Below are 21,360 nucleotides of genomic sequence, written 5' to 3'. Positions count from 1 at the left end.
TCCTACAGTGAGCCAGGCACTGAAAGTTTGCAACAAATGCTGCTTCCTTCCTTAAGCACTGAGATCCCTCATGACTTTACTGAGCCTCGTCAGGATATAATATTGTAAACCTTTTTTAATATTTCTGCATTTAATAGTAGTATATGGTATCTCTGAATTTTAATTTCTGTAATTTCCTGTAGTAGTATTCAGTTTTCCCCAATGATTTTAGCCATTTGCATTTAAGTTTTCTTAAAGACTGTCTTGTAAATATATTTTCTAAAAATTTTTATTTTGAGCAATATAATGCATTACAGTTTCCTGATCCAATGATAGCTTCATAATCCAGTGATCAGAAATTGTATGACATACAGATACTGATACCAATATAGATATAGTACAATTTATTTTTATCCTGCCAGATAATTAGGTTACTTACTTTCTTTTCTTTTTTTATGGGAGCTGATATTTTATTTTTTTAATTTAATCCTTATTGTATTTTTTCCCATTAGTATTTAATCCCCTTATACCTCCCTCCCCCCAGCAATCGCCACACTGTTGTCCATGTCCATGAATCCTTTTTCCTTTTTGCTCAATCCCTTCACCTCCTACCTCTTCCCACCCTTGGCTGTCATCCTGCTATCCACTTGAGTCTTTCCCTATTTTTCTTTAGGTTGTTTGCAATATTTTGCTATTTTTAAACTCTGCAATAAATGTTCTTGTTCATAAAAAATTATATGAGATAATTGTATTGATTATAATGTTTTAAATTTTATTACTTTAATAACCACCAAACACAGATTTTCACAATCATGATGTTTTAAAAATAATTTTAATTCAGTGGGAAGACACTCAAGGCCTAATGCTAAGGGAAAAGGCAGGATATAAAAATTTATATACAATATTATCTTAATATGTAGGCTTATAATTGTCTATTCATATATACATATATAAATGTATGGTCCAGCAGAAGTAATGCTTGCTTGGGTGTGGTTGGTGGGGTAATAATGTAGGTGTGATAATTTATAGTTTTAATTTGAACATTTCACCTAAAATGTCAGATGGTGTGCTTGTGTGTGGTATTCTTATGTTATAGAATTTTACATGCTTATGATTTTTTAATAAAAGATTTTGAAATAAAAAGGGTGTTATTTGTGCCAAACTCTGTATATCTAAAAGAAATATGCTGAAATGTTACCAATATTACCAATATTATCTTTGATTTTTGGGATATAGCTGCTTGATATTTTCTTCATTTGTCCTTGTATTTTCAAATTTATTATAATAGATATATATTCCTTTTACAATCAGAAAACAACAGGCCATCTAAAAAATTAAATTAGTAAAGGTTTAACTGGGTTTTCAATAGAATAACATTGCTAATAAATTAGACCCTGAAAACTATTCAAAACAAATTATTGATCTTAAATATTCTTTTAAGACCCTTGTTCTAGACATGTAATCACCATTTAAGTCTTCTAATTCTTATATTTGGAAATAAAAGTCTATAAATAAGATGTATTTTTAGTTGATTATAACTTTTGTTTCAATAGTTTCAAAGTTCTTCTTTGGTAGGAAAGGATCCAGGAACAGGCCCCATCCTTGTACAGCGGGTGGTGGATAGAGAGTTCATTCACTCTCAGACTAAGCTTTTTCATTATCATCTCGGGTCTGAGTAAGTCCCTTAACCTTCCGTTGTCTCAGTTTCTCTTTTGTAAAATGAGACATCAGACAAAGTGGCTTCTATGGTCACTTTCAGTTTCAATGACATGCGATTCTATCTTGTCTCTTGGGCAATATCTGTGTTAATTCTAATGATTTGTGTCATGTTCCAGGAAATGAAGCCACTGAGGTTGAGGCCTTAACTTTGTGTATGTGTATGTTCTTTCTCACATCTTGGGTTAGAAAAGTTTAAGCTGCCAATTAATATATGATACTGTTAAAATAAGAAAATGCAAACCTGAAGAAAATATGTATAAAATATAACTTTGACTATAAAATATTAATGATAGGTATAAAGGACACACTGCTTGATATAAAATGTGATGCGTGTCTATATATTAGGGGATTTTCATTTGGGGTTTTTAAAAAAAAATCCTAGAAAACATCTACTTTGTTCCCACCGAACATAGTCTTTATATCCTGCATTACATTTGACAGCTCTCACTCATAATGAACTGAATTTTCAACGAGAGTCTTCACTTTTTTCCTTAAAAAGTATTCAGTGGGCTTTTTGTTTTCATACATGTTGTTTTGTAGCCTGGTCACAACATTTAGTAGTTGTTTGATAAATTAATTATGTACCTATGATAAACCAGTTTGTTTAGGCTTTCTTAATGTAGCACCTACCCTTAACTATAGAATTCAAGAAGTCATGAACTTGGTTGAGAAAAAGAATCACAACTTTATTTTCACTAACCTTGTAGTGAAAATTTTTTCCCACTGGGAATTCGGTCAACACACTGAAGTAGCAGGAGCAGAGCCTGGGCCTCTTCAGGTCGCATTATCATTATTGCAGATGACCTCAAAATATCACTTATTGACCACTACTGGGTAATTATGATAGCTATTAGACCTGCTGTTCAATAATATTATTTACTGGGTTAATGAAGGGTTATTACTGGGTTATTTACTAGGATTTACTTTATCATGTTTGTTTTAAAATATATTTTGATATTTTGATAGTTGTAGTCCAATAAAATTGGTTTTCATTGTGGCACTTTTTTTTTAAACATTTAAAAGATATTTTCTTAGAGGGGGTTCATAGGTTTCAACAGTAATTTGAATGGGTCCATTGCACACCCACGCCAGCCACTTTGTTTGAGATAATGGACTGTTCTTTCTTCTTCTGAAACTCTAATTGCTAGAGAAAGATTCTGAAAATGTAAAAATCTTTCAAAATGTTTTTTTTATTGACCTTTTTTTCCCTGGGCAGTGTGACTCAGTTGGTGGGAGTAATATCCCATGAACTGAAAGGTCGCAGGTTCGATTTCCAGTCAGGGTGCATGCCTGGATTGTGGGTTCAGTCCTAGTCAGGGTGTGTGCAGGAGGCAACCGATCCATGTATCTCTCTCAGGTCAATGCTTCTCTCCCTCTCTCTCTCCATTCTCCTCTCTCTAAAATCAGTGAACAGTACCTCTGGGGTGAGGATTAAAAAAATTAAAATTGACCTTTTAAGTAACTTATTTTTAATGAGAATCTTTTAAAATTACTTATCAAAAGTTTAAATATGATTATTAGTAATGGCTTGAAATCAAGCACTTTCAACCAGTTATTTTTTGTTGTTGTTGGCTCTTTGTTTTATTGTTTACTCTATTACAGTCATCCCAACTTTTCTTCCTTTTGCCCCTTTCCACCCAGCCTGCCCCTCTCTCCCACAGTTAATTCCCTCTCCATTGTCCATGTCTGTGTCATTCATACATGCCGTTTGACTAGTCCCTTCCCCTTCTTTCAACCATTCCCCCACTCCCTCCTGCTTTTACTCCATTTTATGCTCATGCTCCCCTTTGTCAAATATTAATTGACCACAGAGACATGAGTTTATTTCTGGGATCTCTATTCCATTCCCTTGATCAATGTGTCTGTATTTTTGCCAGTACCACACTGTCTGGATTCCAGTGGCCTTGTAGCGTAGTTTGATATCAAGTATTATGATCCCTCCAACTTTGTTATTCTTTCTCAAGATTGCTGAGGCTACTGGGGGTCTTTTCTGGTTCCATATACATTTTTGGAGTATTTGTTCTAGATCTATGAATTATGCCATTGGTATTTTAATAGGAGTTGCATTGAATCTATAGATTGCTTTGGTAGTATGGACAATGTAATGATGTTAATTCTTACAATCCATAAACATAGTATATGCTTCCATTTACTTGTATCTTCCTCAATTTCTTTCTTCAGTGTTCTATAGTTTTCTGAGTATAGGTCTTTTACATCCTTGGTTAAATTTATTCCAAGTACTTTATTTTTCTTGTTGCTACAGAAAATAGGGTATTTTTTCTTAGTTCAACCAGTTAAATGATCCTATTATCATTACACCACATTTGATGCTGACTTTTTAGAACATATCTTTCAAACACATTAGTATGCCCCAAACTAAAATACTGAAACACAATTTCTGAGAATTTGTTGAAAAATTGATCTTAATTTTGAGGTATTTTAGCCATTTACTGATCACAATATTATTTTCACATAATTTTAATAAGGTTTTTCTTTAGGATGATCATAATTGTTTTTCAAACCAAAGCACTTTGGAGAGTCATAGGGGCACTGACCAGACAGAACATGGGGACATGTATCAGCAAGATCATCTGGGGAAACAGAATGTGTGGTCAGCCTCTTGTCTGCATCTTCAGTAGCCTTTAAAAGCTCATAGGAAAATAATCTGATAAGTAGAACTAACTAAAGCCTGTAAATAAAGTCACACTTTGTTCTTTTCTCTTCACTATAAATGTATTTAACATGAAAGCCTTCCTATAAATTATGTAAAGCTTTTTTTTCTCATTGTTCTTTTTATATTTAAAATGAATAATCCATGAATGTGAAGGAAAATTAAATATCTCACTAGCCCTAAGGCCCCAAACTGTTTTTGGTGGCCCTGTATGTTCTCTAAACATTAGAAGGGAGACTAAAACATTCCCAGAGGAAATATTGCTAAGGTCAATAATTAATCAGTGTTTTATTAGTTTTTATTATTCATTTTTATTTATTTTTATTTTTTATTGAATGTGTTAGGGTGACATTGGTTAATAAAAAAATTGCATAGGTTTCAGGTGTACAGTTCTATAACACGTCATCTGTGTGTTGTGCAGTCACCACCCAAAGTCTAGTCTCCTTCCTTCCCCATTTATCCCCCTTTACCCTCTTCTGCCTCCATTGTTTTGAACTCTATATCTGATAAATGACTTGCCACCATTTCATTCAGCTTTTTGGGGGGTGATTTCTTCTTTGGGGGCATGTTTCTTTCTCCATTTTGGCTGCCTCCTTGTGTTTTTTGTTTGTTTGTTTAATGTCTTAGGTAGATCTTCTATGATTTTCAGTCTTGGTGGGGTGACTTTATGTAGTAGGTGTCCTGTGAAACCCAGTGGCACAGTTTCCTTGGTCACCTGAGATGGGTGCTCCAGGAATGTCTCTTGTGTGGGTTATATGGTCCCTCCTGTTGTAATTGAGTCTTGATTGCTATTGACCTATTCATGCACAGGGTTGACCCTCAGGCTGGCTAACTGTGAGGATCAACCCAGACCACAGTGCACAAGCTGCTGTGCAGATACTGACCACACAAAACAGAATTTGCTTCAGCAGGGTTTAGTGCCTGCCGAGATCTCCCTTTAGATATGCCGCTTGTGAAGGTAATTAGATTCTGTTCTATGTTGTCTGAAGCTTGCCCCTGGGTGTGTTGGTTCTGGGTTTCTTGGGAAGTACTCTGGTTCAGACCAATGTCAGATGCTACCTGTGACTGGCCCTAGGCAACTGGTTTGGAACTACAAAGTGACCCATGGTTTGTGGCTGCCTCTACTGGGCCTGGATCTTTTCAGGAAGGACCAAGCTGTGTACCAAGCACCAGGCTTAGGGACAGGTCAGCTAAAATACCAAGGCACTTTGAGATCCACCTCCACCTGTCTGTTATCTGTTAGGCTGAGTCACTGAAGGAACCTCTGGTGATATGCGAGTTGCATAAGGTAGGTTCTCAGTGAGTCACCAGGTAGGGGCAATGAGTGTTCACTAGATTGATCCAGGTTCAAACTTGGTGTGAATGCTGGATCTGAGGCTACCCAACACATGTTCCAGAGTATACCAAGTCTAGATGCCATCCATTGGGTGCTTATACACTTTTGTGATGGGGTGGGGTCTAACAGAGTCATCAAGATGAAGCCATCATATTTTATCAGGCCCAAACAGACCAAGATTTGGCCATGTGAAGGAAGGGCTTTGCAACAACTGGGTGTGCAAGGGAAAAAATGGCACCTATTTAGAAACACACAACTCAGTCTGTCCAGGATTCTGCCCAGACCTTGGAAGCACATAGGCAGTAGAAGTTGAGAGGGTGGGGCCACAAGGATCCCAGAGAGTAGGGCTAGCAGATCTCCTGTGATGGGGAGATGCCAGTCAGGTTTTCTGGGAAGTGGAAGAAATGGCTCCTACTCTAAGTCAGGGAATTGAAAGGATGGAGCTATTGCATTCCCCCAGGTTGATCCCATATGGGGGAGAGTGTGCCCCCCAAGAAAGATGGCATCTGCAGTGCAGGTGAGTGACTCAGCACAGAGCTCCAGCCAGTATCCCTTAAGCTCTCTCCCAGAGCCATTAACCCCAGTCTCTCCTCAAGCGACTCTATTCTGCTCCACCCTCCCTGTGCTGGAGCCCAGGATGAGCACCTGCAAACAAGATTTTTGTGCATTGGCCCTTTAAGAGGGTGCCTGTGTCTCTCGTAGGCTCTTGTCTCTTTCTGGCTGACAGAATCTCCACCAACTTTCACAGGTAAATATTATGTAGACACCTCTTTCCAGTTATGGTGCTCTGGGCTGGTGAGCCTGGATTGAGGTTGAGATCCCACTCTTCTCAGGGGGAAGCCTTGCAGCTGAAATATCCCTCTGGAATCTCAGCCACTGCCCATGGGAATGGGGCCAGAGCTTTTCACATCTCCACCCTTCATACCAGTCTTGATGTGGCTGCTTCTGTAATCCTGGGTTACGAGGTTTCTGTTCAGTTAGTCTTTATCTGGTTATTCAGGTTGATTGTTCTGTATTTTAGTTGTAATTCCAGTTTGGTCCTGGGAGGCAGTGAGTGTAGCATCCACCTGCTCCACTCCCACCTTGGATCAGGTCCTTTTTCATGTTTAAAAAGACAGCATCTGGTAGATATCAAAAAGAGAGTAAAAAGGGGCAAGTTGTTTGAAATGACCATAGGAAACAACCAATTTTTCTAACCCAGAAAGACTTTTTCAATATAATTTAATGAACTTCTTAAGTCTCTAATTATTATAAATGCTAGTGGTGGAATACTGGCAGTAAAAATACTACAGGGAGATTGGAAGCAGATGCTGTGTTGCTGAATGGCTAGATTCTTGCTTTTATAAAATACCAAGCCTTGCATGCAATCATTGTTCCTGAATCTGGATTAAAGAAAAAGAAAATTGGGAGAAAGGTTAAATGGTTGTATTATGTATCAGTTAGTAAATGTTTATTTAACACTGTGTTGGTTCCTAATAAAATCCAAAGTGTCCTTATTTTATTGTCTGAGGAGATAAGGATGCATTAGATCTAAAACAATTAGAGAGTGAGAACAGACTGTGAGGGTCCACAAATGCCAGAAAGCATGGTCAGAATGATACCACCATTAGTCTGAAGTCTTGTCATGATAAATTTATGTACTTTAGACTATGTGATAATAGCATACAGGCTAGATTAACTTCCAAAAACTCTCCCAGTTAGAGGGGTTGTGTTCATCTTGTCATGTCAACCGACAACTTGAAAGTAAAGTCATTCATTTAGTCATCCTTTTGGCAAGTTGATCAGATAGTTATGATGTGCTCTTCTGGATATCTTATAAGTGAAATCTAGAGTTGAACAGTGCAGGTAGTTCTTCAATTATCTTTTAGAGTTATCTATTTAGAAAAAGAGTGAAATTGTAGTCACAGTTCTCCACAGTGCTTCATCAAATAGAATTTATATTATATTAATACTGCTTAAGTTCCTCTAGGGCAGCCCCTGCCTTTGGAGCTGTGTGACCATCATAGCTCTAACTCATTGCTCATTGTATTTGGATAATTAATGCAATTAACTGTGAGCTACATGGTGCCAGAAATCCACTCCATTTGCTTTCCTGTTTTCCAGAGGACAGTATTGCTTTGCAAACATTCCTGCATTTTAACCTGATAAGAATGGATACTACACTTAATTGTAGCCAAAAGGCTGAGAAGTGGGTCCCCTGTATGGGAGATGACAGGGTTGGTGAAAATATGAATAAAGTCATCCTATTGATTTAGTTTTTAAACCAAGGGCACCTATAAAGGAGCAGTTAGTGTTTAGATAATGATAATTCATATATTCTTCTAGTCTTCTTTCCACAGATGAAGAGTTACAACTAACCTCTTGGAAAGTAATAACTGAGTCAAACTTATTCGTATTTACTGCGGTACCTTCCCACATGTTAGGCAGATTGTATGTACTCTGGGTGAAAGTACCTAGCACAGTCAGAAAGAAAAAGCTGGTGTCTAACAGTTTTCATTCTGTGAATGAAAATGCACCTTGCCAGGAGTTGCAGCTGGATACCCCCACCTGTAGAATCGTCCTTCCCCGGTCAGGTCACCTCCCCGTGTGGTGTCCAACAACCACAAACACCCACTCCTTCTCTCACTCTAGCGCTCAAACCAGCTGACTGCTGGCATCCACCCCTTTCCTGGGCTGTTGCCCCTGGTCCTGCTGCTGCCTTTTGTCACCACCGGGTCGAGTAGTGATACTCCATGAACTCCAAGGAACTATGAAGATGTAGTGCTTTGTCCTATAAATATCCCAATATATTTCTCTTATTCTTCCCCAAAACTTCAAAAGGACATGTACATTGTTAATGCTTCCTAAGGTTTTATACACATCGCATTTACAAAAAGTAACATTAGCAGTGATTTTGAACATTTCATATTCTAACATTGGAATGGTCATAAATTTCAGCATTGTAATTATTTTCTTTATTTTGCTTTAAGGCAATGGTACTTAGCATCCACCTAAAATCCAAAGAATCATAGTGGCAAGTAGTGCATGCTGCAAGGTTATAATGTTTCCAGAGCCCCATAGTTGCTCTAGCTGTTTATATCTACCATGTGATGGCTGACTATGTGCCAGAACTGTTCAAGGCACTGTTCATTTGTTGTTTATTTTAATGAATCTTCTGTTTAGATTTCTAGTATTTAATTCAGATACCCAGTTCTTTCCTCACCAGTTCATCCAGTGGGGAAGTTGAAATATTCTGAAGAAAACTAAGAAATACATTAACCATGTAGTTAACCATATGGTACAATAAATTACTGACAGTTCACATAGTCTTTCACTTCGTCACACCAAAGTTCAACATGAAGACTGTACAAACTTACTGATAAGGTATCCATTTTATAGGGTCAGTTTAAATGAATGCCACGTGGCAGTCATTTGTGAGTGAGGTAGTTTTTCCTGTAGTTTGCAGCTGGAGCGAGGGAAGAGTGATAGCGTGTACATAGGACAGTGCAGCTGTAAGACAGATGGACTGTATGGAAGGGTGGAACTTTGCCCCCACAAAGTCTATATCTGAGCTGATAACCTAACATAATATTAAACTAGAGTGGCAGGTTTCTAAGCTCTCTATTTATAATGTTCCTCATGTTTGTTATATATTAGTCATTGTATATAATTTTAAATGCTAACATTAAGACTGTCTTTTCTTTCAGACATTGAGGTCAATTTCTTCTTAGACCTTTTCCTAAAAATTAGCCAAACTCAGATATCAAAGGACCGGATCTCTACAATTCAGTGATTCACTATTCTTTAGCATTCATTTTGTAAATTAGTTTTTGAAATACATAATAGTTAATAATAATGTTCATTTTATATCAGTTTACTTATACAGTGCTAACTGTGGTAACAGCCAAGTCCACATATTAAAAGGTGGACTCTTCAAGAGTTCCCAATTCACAATTCCTTAGTATTTATTTTATAATTAGTATTTGTTTATTATCAGGAAGAAATGTGTTCGCATACTAGAAAGAACTCTTTAGAGCTGAGGTCATCTGAATGGCACCTGTAAGTCCTGTTTCTTTCAGAGCCAAAAATCACATGGTTGTAGAACTGGGTTATATTGACAGTACTTGGCCAAATTAAAAACCAATACTATTGCTATTATGTTTGTAAGTACATGTGGTGCATTACAACTTTACAGTTACATTGCTTTGGAGATACGTGTGTGTGTGTGTGAGTGTGTGTATACACACACTCACGTATGTTTATCATTTACAAAAAGGATTTTAAAGTGACTGCCAGGAAAGCAGTTTCTTCCTGTAAATACAGTACACTCTCTGTGCAAACCAATAGAAAGTCCTTAATTCTGGGTATTCCATAACAGTCTACTAATCAGGAAAAAGAAATTGACATACTGTTAAAAGAAAGTATATTAGCATCTGCATGCAAACAAAATAAGCCATACAAATATACTGGGAACTAAAGTCTGCATGACGGAGAAACCAAGTATCAGTGTTCTATTTCCGTGAACGTTGGCAACTAATAAAGCAAACCAGAACTGAAAATACAACTTAATGAAGTCTGATAGAGTGCATGTGGAAAAGACACATATGTTGATCAAAACCCCTTTTGAAGCAAGTGGCAAGTGCACTGTAGTCGAATATCAGCTCCTGTGCCCATTGCTGTCCAGAGCGTGGTGAGGGTGCGATCCCACTTCCTTGTGCTCCACAACAGCGAGGGCGGATGGCTCACTGGAAAGCTGTTCTTTCTGTTCACTTCTCACACTTTCTGGTTGCGTTTTTATTTACGTGATGCAAATGCTTCTTACCAGTGACACGAAAAACCCATAATCTAAGAAACCATTTGTCACAGATTTTATTACTGCGGAGGACAACAGCCAGCACCATCACAGCCCCAGACCTTTCTCATGCTGCTGGTAGATGAGACACTGCATATAACTGCAGTGTCACTTATAAACACTTATAAGTGTCTATAGACAGTCTATAGACAGAGACACTTATATAACTGATATATCCTGCCTCACCAAAAGAGGGTCACAGGTACAACGTTTAATGGGGAGATCGGATTGAAGCACTTGGGAAGATCAGAGAACTGGTCGTATAAGCAAGGACTAATAGCATTATACACTTATAATTGTGAAGAAACTTTAAAGAAGGGAAGAGGTTACAGCATCTTATTCTTCTAAGCATCATGAGCTCCTTCCTTGCTGCTTGCACAGGTCATTCTCTAAGCTTTGCTTGAGAGGATGTGTAGATCTGTCTTCAGCTTGTAGTTTTCAGTCTAAAATGTAAGACTTTGACAAGGGTACACTGTCAAGACATACAACTTAATGACATGAGATTAAGATGAGACCAAGTAGTAAGTGAGTGTGAGTCAGTGGGGAGGTATGTGACAAGAAGTTTAATGGTGCTGTCATCGGGCAAAGAGCCAGGGCAATGATACACAGGAGCACCTCAAGGAGACAGAAGGACCTTTTGACCAAAGCAGCTTTTGACTCAAGGTGCAAGATCTAAGTTTTGATGAGTTTTTGCCATGTTCCAGGTATAGTGACAATCACTTCCCGTACATTATTTCACTTAATGCATTCCCATACATTTCATGACTGTGAGGGGGTACTCACTTCAGCAGCACATATCCTAAAAAACTGTGACAGAAATTAACTCTTATGCCATTGTAAATGTGGGAACAAGGTCAGTGAGTCACTTAGTAGTGGGTCCATCCAGCTCAGCTGGCCTGAGCCTACCAAATGAAGGGGTTGTCAGAAGATGGGGGAGGCGGATGCTCATTGTGAAGCATAGAAATTAGAAATCCCAAAGGCAAATGGTGGGAGTGTCTATTCCAACACTGATCATGTAGAAGTGTTCAAATGGGTGTGAGGTCTTACAGAAAAAGGTTTAAGGATCACCAGGAAAGGAAGATGGCTTAGAATAATTCTCTGGGGTTTGCTGCAGGGCAGCTTCCAGACCACCAGGCCGTGTGAATTTGTTCAGGGGAGGAGTTCCCCGAGAAGCTAGGTGGACACCAGAAATGCCTGGCAGTCCTGTTCTGATGGTGACGATGAGCCAGGTTAAAACAAAGCTGATACCTGTGCGCACTTAAATTCACCACTGAACTGATGCCAGGCTTCAGTCAGAATCTTGGATCAAATACAACTGGATCCAGACTTTTGTATTCTTTACTTGCTAGAGGGCTCCAATATGCAGCCAGTGAGAACAACCGTTCCAGTTCAGTAAGCTGACATTCTGGCTTACGTATTTTAATAGCTTGTGAGTTCGCTACCCATGTTGTAGTAACTTGTGAGTTAGCTTCCCATGTAATGATAAATTATGAGTCAACTGTCTTGTGAGAGGTACCCTCTAAACCTAATCTCTAATATGTTGATGTTACAATAACTCTGAGGATCAGACCTGCGTCAGGGTGAGTTCCCCAAGGCCACCGCATTTCCTGAGTCCTCTAGACGTACACTGTCAACTGCAGCATCTGTGAGACAAGTATGGCTAAATTCTGATTTAAATTGATTAAATTTAGATAATATTTAAATTTTAATTGTTCACACTAGCCACATTTCAGGCACTCACTAGCTACCTGGAGTAGAAGCACAGCAGACCCTCTGTGTTAAATGCTTTTAGAACTCGACACCAGCTTAGATAGCTAGTGACTTTCCTACCGGACAGCACAGACATGGAGTATTTCAATGAAAGAAAATTCTGTTGGACAGCCCTGGCCCAGGTAATTCAATAGCCACATCTCTCTTGCAGACATCCAATTCACTCTATCTTTTTATCTAGACATGTGCAGCACGTGGTTTCTCTCAGTCTAAATTAACTTTACCCACTATTTGATATATTAAATTACCCTTTACTTGGGGTAGGAATAAAGGGATGAAGGTGTTTTGGAGTCAGAAAAGCACATCTTTTAGAGAGCAGGAGAGCAAATGTCAGGGTCTCACATCCAGATTAGGTGGAGCCGGATAAATGAGATCACAGCTTTTCCCAAGAATTGCCTGTGGTTTTATCTCTTTGTTAGCAAGTATTTTATCTTCCCTAATAGCAAATAGTTACTTGCCTTGAATCAAGTAAATACACCATAACAAGTCTATCCCTTTTACAATTTATTTCTGTTTACCATATGCTTGCAAAATACTGATTTTTTTTTCCTATAAGGTATAGGAAATAAGACACCAGAATGGCCAAGTAATTAAAACGTTAGCTCACAGAACCTGAGAGCTTAGTTTGTTTTTATTTTAACCTGAAGCAGAGTTCACACCAAAATGATGAAGCTGCGAGGAAGGTGAGGTCTGACTTTCCACAGAGAGTGGGAGAAGCTGAGGACCCGGGGTCCTCATCCTTGCTTCCGTGTTGATGGGGCTTGTGCAGAAGCCAAGACTCTTCACTTCTCTCTGCCTCCTTTTCCCAGTCTGTCGGGCCAAAATCGTGGTTGAGCAGCACAGAAGGTCCTCTGTGTCAAGTGCTTCTCGGACTGGACACCAACTTAGAACATTCTTATCCGAGTGACCTCACGTTTTGGGTTGTGTGTTGTCCTCCCTCCAGGCCACGTATCATCCTCTCTTTTCTTATTTTTTACTTTAAATACTTACTGTAAGGTTTCCAAGGGTCTTGACTTTTCCGTAGAGAGTTAAGGGAAGGAAAACTCATCCTGAGTGAACAAGATTGTAAATGCTGGGATTGCATATCCCAAATAGGTGGGGCTGGCTTAAAGCTTTAAAATAAGTAAGTAAAGCCAGATGCCAATGTGAACATTAGGTAAGAATTACAAGGGTTCTGCAAAGTTTTTCTTAACTGCCTGGTCCTTCTTTCTAAGGAAACAAATTTACACATAGACCAACTTATGTTTTAAAAGAAATAGCACAATGGGTCATATAAGAAATCATAAAACACTTGAGATGGTATTAATTTAAGAAAAATATATGTTGTTGAAATTTTACCAAATATATAATCAGATAGAAAAAAATATTATCACAAATCTCACCTTTGAGAAAAAATAACCAAATTTTCTTCTGATTTTTGTTTTCATGTACATACTTCTGTGCTTTTACAAAAAAGTTTATACTGTAACTAAGGCTTTGCAATCTAAATATTTACCTTAATTATTATGAACATTTTCCTTTCACATGTTTTAAATATTTTAATGTCTATACAGTTCTCCATTATATGGGTATAGCCTCATTCATTTAATCAATTCCTTCCATGTTAGGCGTTTAGACAGTTTGCATTTTTAAATCCTATAAAATGTTGTGATGCACATTAATTCTTTGCATGCATATATCTTAGTTATTTCCTTAGAATAAACTACTATAATAGAATTATTGGATTCAATAATTAGCATGCTCTTAAGGTTTCTGCTACCTACTGCTAATCCCTTCCAAGTATTGTCCTTCTTACTAGGAGATAGAATTCCGAATCTTTGCCAGCATCGGATGTTATCAATTTTCTCTTAACCTTTGAAAACTTTCTGGTTAAAGAAGCACTGTTGTTTCATTTCATGTTCTTTGGTAGCACCTTCATGTTTGTCGAATGCTGTTTTCTCCTTTTTAAGGGCTATTCACTCACACAGCACTCTGATATAATGAAAGAACTTCCCTCTTTCAGCCTTTGTGACCCACAAGAGAGGGAGAAGCAAGAACAAAGGGGACTAGAAAGAGGACATGGGGAAGATGGAAACAACTAGTGCAGAGGGTGGTGAGCACTGGACCACAGCAAACAGAATGTGTGCCGCTCACAGAATCTGGAGCCCAAGTTCAAGTCCTGACTTTGTCACTTATTAGCTGCATGACCTTGGGCAAGTGGCTTAGCCTGTTTCTTTAGGCATAAAGTGGGATAATAAACAGGCCAACTCAGGGCTGTTATGAAGATGGAATGACTTAATAAATGTAAAGTGTTTAGAATGGTGTCTAGTACGTAGTGATATGTTAAAATTTTAGAAGTTCCTGGCATGGCACAGAATGGCTCTTAAAATATGTTAGCTGAATATATGTAATGCTAATAAAGGCAACAAGTATATAAACAGGTTCCAATACATGTGGTTTAGACAAGAGGGGTACTATATTTTAACGGTAGTTTTCTTTTTTCTTTTTTGGGGGTGGCGGGTTACTTCTGAAGCCAAATGTAGTTTTCAAAAAAGTAAAATAATGAATCACAAACAAATATAAAATAATCATGGATGAAGCCAAAGAGGGGGTAGGATCAAGGGTGGGAAGTGGGGATGAGTGGGGTAGGAGGTGAGTGATGGGGGGAAATGGAGACAATTGTACTTGAACAACAATTTTAAAAAATGTGGAAAAAACTCAGAAAAAAATAACCCATGTGAAAGATTTTAAGCCAGTCATTCATAAGAGAACTAACAAGATTTTATAACTAATTCAAAGAATTCAAAGAACAGACAGATGTATGGACAATCAGTGTTAAGATGAATTTTCTAATAAATGCAAAGCTAGCCTCGATCCTGGGGTAGATCTTAGTTTCATCTCTGCCATACAGAAATTTCTCTGAATCTCTGGGGGCAAAATCATTTGCTTCTATTTATCGTTTACTGAATTAGAAAATAAATCAAAGCCCTGGCTGGCGTAGCTCAGTGGATTGAGCGCGGGCTGGGAACCAAAGTGTCCCAGGTTCGATTCCCAGCCAGGGTACATTCCTGGGTTGCAGGCCCTAACTCCCAGCAACCGCACATTGATGTTTCTCTCCCTCTCTCTCTCTCTCTCTCTCTCTCTCTCTCTCTCTCTCTCTATCTCCCTCCCTTCCCTCTCTAAAAATAAATAAATAAAATCTTTAAAAAAATTAAAAAAAAAAAAAGAAAATAAATCAAAGTAAAGGAAAGGTGTAGACCTTTATAGCATCAGATCACGAGAAGGGTCAAAGTTACAGGACAATCACAGGGTTGTCAATTACAGCATAAGGAATAGAGTCAATAATATTTTCACAACTGTGTGTGGGGCCACGTGGGTGCTGGGAATATCAGGCGGAACACTCTGTGGAGAATATGATTGCCTAACCACTGTGCTGTACACCTGGAATCAAGACAGAATGACATCGAACATAAACTGTAATTGAAAAATTTAAAACAAACAAAAATCTTTCTGTCCCACCCAAGTACTAACCAGGCCCAACCTTGCTTAGCTTCTGAGATCAGACGAGGTCGGGCGTGTTCAGGGTGGCATGGCCGTAGACAGCATGGATGGACCTGGAGAACGTTATGCTAAGTGAAATAATCTGGTCAGAGAAAAACAAATACCATATGATTTCACTCATATGTGGAGTCTACTGAACAAACTGAACTGACAAGCAAAATAGAGACAGACTCGTAGATGGAAAGCAGGCTGACAGCTCTGGTGAGGAGGTCCTGGGGGTGGCCAGGTCCAGCAAAGGAAGAGAAAGAACTCATGGACATGGACAACAGTGTGGTGATCGCGGGTAGAGGGGGGTGGGTGAGGGTGGAAGAGGGTATAAGGTGAATAAGTCATAATGAAAAAATAAAATTAAAAATAAACTATTTAAAAAAGAACTTTTCTGTCCACTTCAAAGACTGGCTCAGTTTCTCTTAGGGAAGTATGCCACCAATTCTAAAAGTGACTGAAAGGCATTGAAGGGACATGTGCCGCAGTCTCAGCCTTGGCACTTGGCAGTTCTGTGAGGCAGTCACTGCACCTCTTTAGCCCCAGTGACCTTTTCTGTAAAGTGATGACAGCAGCATCCAGTTCCTGGGGTCTCTTACACGGATGGAATGGCAATGCGTCTGAAGCTCCTGATACAATGTGTGACTCATAGCAGACATTCAGTGGTGTTTTTTACTGCACTGCTTCTAATTAGCAGAACCAATCAAAGAATAATTGCTCAGCTGTGCTTCAGGCAGTGTTAGGTAAGGCCCTGGGGAGGAAAGTGCAAGGGGACCCAAGGAGCAATGAAAACATCAGCCTGGTTGGAGACGGTGCTGGGCGGAGAGGCTGAGGAATGATTCAGGGTGGGTAAGTAACACCCAGCCTCTGGGACCTTTGGAATCCAGGCAGAGGGGTTTTGCTCTGCCACCGGCATTCACTTTTGAATGATGTGGAGTGCAGACTCCTGGACTTCACCCCGACCTCTTACTTCATAGCTGGCAGATAGGAATCCGTACTGGATAGGAATTTGGGTAATAGCAATATTACCCAAATATTGCTTGGACACTGAGCTGTAAGGACCAGTGCTCCAGATATAAATCTTTATTTAGACTCACGTCCTTAAAATATAGGGTTAAAGTGAAATAAGGGGCCTTCTGGCCAGAGTCCAGAAGAAGGGAGACTTGAGACAGGAAGTTGACAACAGTGGGCATGACCCATGAGCAGGACGGTGCGGGTCTTCACCAGGGTAGGAAGTAAGGAACATGAAGGAATCAGTGACTACAGACATTTTCATAAAGAAGTATTGGGTTGGTCCGAAAGTTTGTTGTTTTCTGAAAGATGGCTCTGGTAGCACTTCATGGTCTTCGGCTTCATTCAAAATAATTCTGTTAGATTGTATTCTGACAGCTGTCATATCAGTGTGCATTTAAAAAAGAACTTAAAAATTTCAACTCAAAACTGATGAATTTTTGGGTAGCCATTTTAATATTGAAGATGGGAGAAAATTCACGTGTTTGGTATATTATGCTTTATTATTTCAAGGAAGGTAAAAATGCAACTGAAACGCAAAAAAAAAAGTGCAATATATGGTGAAGGTACTGTGACTGATTGTGTCAAAAGTGGTTTGTGAAGTTTTGTGCTGGAGGTTTCTTGCTGGATGGTGCTGCACGGTCGGGTAGACCAGCAGAAGCTGATAGTGATCAAATGGAGACATTGAGAACAGTCAGTGTTACACCACCCATGAGACAGCCGACATACTCAAAATGTCCAACTCAATAAAGTTCTCGTGGAAATGAAAAATGTGTGTTTTCGTTCAACGGACGTTTTGGCCAGCCCAATAGAATTTAATGATTAAGTGGGCAGGAGATTCAAAGTGGAGGACAGCAAGTATTCACAACTGACCACGTGATTTTCAGTTCAGGTGGTGAGGACGCAGGAGATTCACTGACACAAGCAGTGAACTGGAAACAGTCAGTCTGATGCAAAGATCAGTTCAGTGTGGAGCATGTTAGAGCACAGTGATACTTTTAAGGGGAAACTTAGAGAAAATCATTAATGGCAAGGGGAACTCCAAGGTTAATGACAGGTCTGAGCTAGAACAATAGATGACATTTTTATAGAACATCCTCAGATAAGGCTTCTCTGTTTCCCTTTCTTTTTAAATTGTCAAAATATGCTATTTCCTACAAAAAAAAAAGGATTACATGAGCCAAAATACTGGTTGCTTGAGAAACCTTCAATGAGTGTTTTAAACTGAGTTATTCTCCCACCTGTGAGGGGTAGGGAGGAAAGCTGTATTTATAATTTTCTTTTAATTATTTACTTTTTAGAGAGAGGGAAGAGGGGACAAAGAGAGAGAAAAACATTGAGTTGTTGCCTCTCATACGTGCCCTGACCAGGGACTGAACCTACAATCCAGGCATGTGCCCTGATCGGGATTCAAACCAGTGACCTTTTGCTTTGCAGGACAACACCCAACCAAATGAGCCACACCAGTCAGGGCTGTATTTAGTTTACTTCCAAGATCTAGATCTGTGGCATAGTTGAAGAAATGAGCATATCTAATTTTCCTCTTTCTAGGTAGGACGAAAAGTTCTTAAGGGCCAGGGAAGGTGGTGAAAACTCATTTGTATACCCCAATAAGGGTTTTGGTAAATGCTTAGTTGTTGAACTGAATCTTGAAATGATCCTTACGGATACCTGTCTATATCCCCCTACCCCTGGAGTTAAGCCTGTTTCTGGTAAGTCCCTTGGGTTCAGTTCCCAACTATGCTACAGTCCTTTGAGAGACTAATTAAGATCCCTCGCTAATAAGGGAATTGCTATCTGAAAATTAAAAGTTAGAGGATGCCCCAAATCTCAGACTCAGCTGTTCCCCTGGGGAGACTTCCTGGTATTCGCTATGACCTTAACACAGGCTGTTGATTCCAAACTCCGCTGTCTTGGTTGGAATGCAGTTAGTTGCAAAAGGGTGTGTGAGGCGGCCCCTCACTGCTCTTCAAAGATACACACACTTCTACCAAAATAAAACTATTCAAACACTTTTGGTTGCAAGTGCTTTAATTTTTGTCTTGGTCCTACTTTTAGCAAAAAAAGAAAAACTATATCATAATAATTTAGTGTATATAATAACTAAAGCATTTTATTGATTATTGTACAAACAAAAGGGTGGGCTGGTTCCCAGAGGAAGTACAAGTTCTGTAAGGTAAACTCTAAACTGCGCCTGTACTCCTGCAAGGATTGGATTTTATGTGCATTTTTATCGTTGTCTAACATTCAGCATTCTGTGCTTTACACAATATATTGTAAGGAATATTGAGTATAAAACACATTATGCAAGGACTTTTATTGTATATTAAATATATTAAATCTAAGTGAATACCTTTTTTACATGTTCTAAACTTAAATTTATAATACTATATTGTTATAAAAATCACATTGTTTAGAATAAATTTGCATTTTACTCTTGTCCTTAACATTCTATGATATTTGTATCAATAAATTAAGGTGATTTTTTTACTTTTCTTGTGATTTGAATGTGATTTTTTTACTTTTCTTGTGATTTGTGAATCGCTATCAGAAATTCAAAGCAGATTCAAGTGTACTTTCTTCTAATTGATTTGCTTAAAATTTTGGATTGCATCATACATGCATCAATAAATAATTTTGTTTATCTGACAACTGCTTATTGAGCATCTACTATGCCCCAGGCATTGTTCTGTGTGCCAAAGATACAGTATGAAAAGAAGCATGCCGTGGTCATCAAGAACTTGCACTTCATCTAGCCTGTGACATGCCAATAATGATAACAGTACCTAACCCTCAAATATTAATGTTGATCCAATTTTTGTAATAGTAAATTAACTAAACCTATAGATTGCTTCTTCAAGAAACAGAGGTCCCAGAAGAAATTCTGTTGCAGAACTTAACCAAGAGCTCACATTTTATTTAGTTCCTGCTAGTTTTCAATAATATGGACACCTAAGCTTATAAATTTGGGCTCGTACTTTCTCTGAAGTTACCATCACCAGCAAACTCAGTGTTTGTTTACTTAATGCCATTGATTGATTGATTCGGCCCATGGGAAAAGGCCAGTGTAGTATGAATCCTGCGAAATATGTGAGTCTGGTCATTTTAATAGCAAATATTTTATAATCTGTATCTTTAGAAATGCAACATGCTTTACTTCTCTTTTTTTAAACTCTGCATTCTTTAATGAGAGGTCTTTATCTTTTTTCTGTTCACTTGTTCCAGGTTTTAGGAAAGAAGCCGGAGCTTAGGGAAGGGTACGACGATGACGACACTATAGCAGACATAACCAACAGGAAAATGGCTAAACTCTACATGGTGAGTTCACTGTGGGGGGCTCTGCTGTTTTCACTGGACGGGAGGTGGTGGGCAGGCCTGTGCTGGTAGGGGCTCTTTGCTACATTTGAATTCTCCTTGTTGCCCTCAAAGAGAAATGCGTAGGTAAAATCTGTTGTTTGCTGTAGTGTATTGATTAAAATTCCTCTTTTTCAATAGCTTTTGTTATTTTCATTAAAAACAACAAATAAGTGAACTTACTGCTGTAAAAATGAAACTACACATTGTCACTGCACTAGTTTGCAACAACGTGTGTGATATATTACATTCAATGAAATGTTTCCTGCATGGAGTAAAAATCCTTTGTAAGCTTTTCCTAGTAAACTCTTGATAAGCTGTAAAATCTTCACCTTATTTTGAATATCCCGGTTAGTCACGGTGAAGGCTTTCTTTGTTACTGGCAAAGCTGTCAAATCAAACAGCTGGAAGGAAGCAGGGCAAAACAGCCCAGTCCTGGGGACTGGCAGACCTGGTTCCACATCACCTCTGTGGTGAATGACTGTCTGGGTGACCTTGGGCAAGACGTGACCATTCTGAGTCTAAGTTTTCTCACCTGGAAAATAAAAAAGAGAGAGAGAGAGAAAATTAGATTTTCTTAGAAAACTACACAGTTCCTTCCAACTCCATAATAACTCTATAACTTTATGATTGTATTACTGGTGAGCGTAACAAAAGCCACAAGATATACCAGTGAGAAGATATACCACTGCTCAGATGGGGTCGCCCCAGTGCCCCCTTCCCTTGTAACTCCCTAAGCATGTGGCTTGGAGTAGACTGTCACCTCCCTGCAGAACTGAATACTTTTCTCATCTCTTAATAAGGAAGGAGGTGCAGTTGCTGATTTTTAAGGGGCCTTCCAGCTCAGAGCCACTGATTTTAGATGCAGATCAGATTACTAACTTGTGCAGCATAACTTCCTTTTTGTAAAGGGGAAGTGGATTGTTTTCTTCCTAGATGGCAAAGGAAATGTGTTTACCTCTTCTGATAATTTTAATAGAAGCCATACAGAAATATCTAAAGAGTTTGTGGCTGCTTATTTTTTTTCCATAACTGTTTCTAAAACTAATTTTCAACAGCTGAACAAATATCTTTTATGCTGCACCCTCAAATAAAACTACCCTCCCTCTTGGACAGCATTATGGACTGAAGAAATATTTTACAGTACGAACATGTTAATCCTGA

At 38.7% G+C, this 21,360-nt stretch overlaps 1 protein-coding gene across 1 annotated transcript in view; it reads left to right on the top strand.

Moving 5' to 3' along the window:
* The window catches only part of SCIN (scinderin), a 72,270-nt gene that overhangs the window by 27,088 nt on the left and 23,822 nt on the right, over positions 1-21,360 (top strand). The window contains exon 5 of the mRNA XM_045828622.1: positions 20,068-20,160. Coding sequence (XP_045684578.1) covers positions 20,068-20,160 — 93 coding nt within the window. The remainder of the gene's footprint in view (positions 1-20,067; positions 20,161-21,360) is intronic.

Source organism: Phyllostomus hastatus, unplaced genomic scaffold (assembly GCF_019186645.2).
Source record: "Phyllostomus hastatus isolate PE091 unplaced genomic scaffold, TTU_PhHast_1.1 phas_scaffold_78, whole genome shotgun sequence".
Classification (NCBI taxonomy): Eukaryota; Metazoa; Chordata; class Mammalia; order Chiroptera; family Phyllostomidae; genus Phyllostomus; species Phyllostomus hastatus.
The sequence above is the reverse complement of the archived record's forward strand: the minus strand, read 5'-3'. Positions and strand labels throughout refer to the sequence as shown.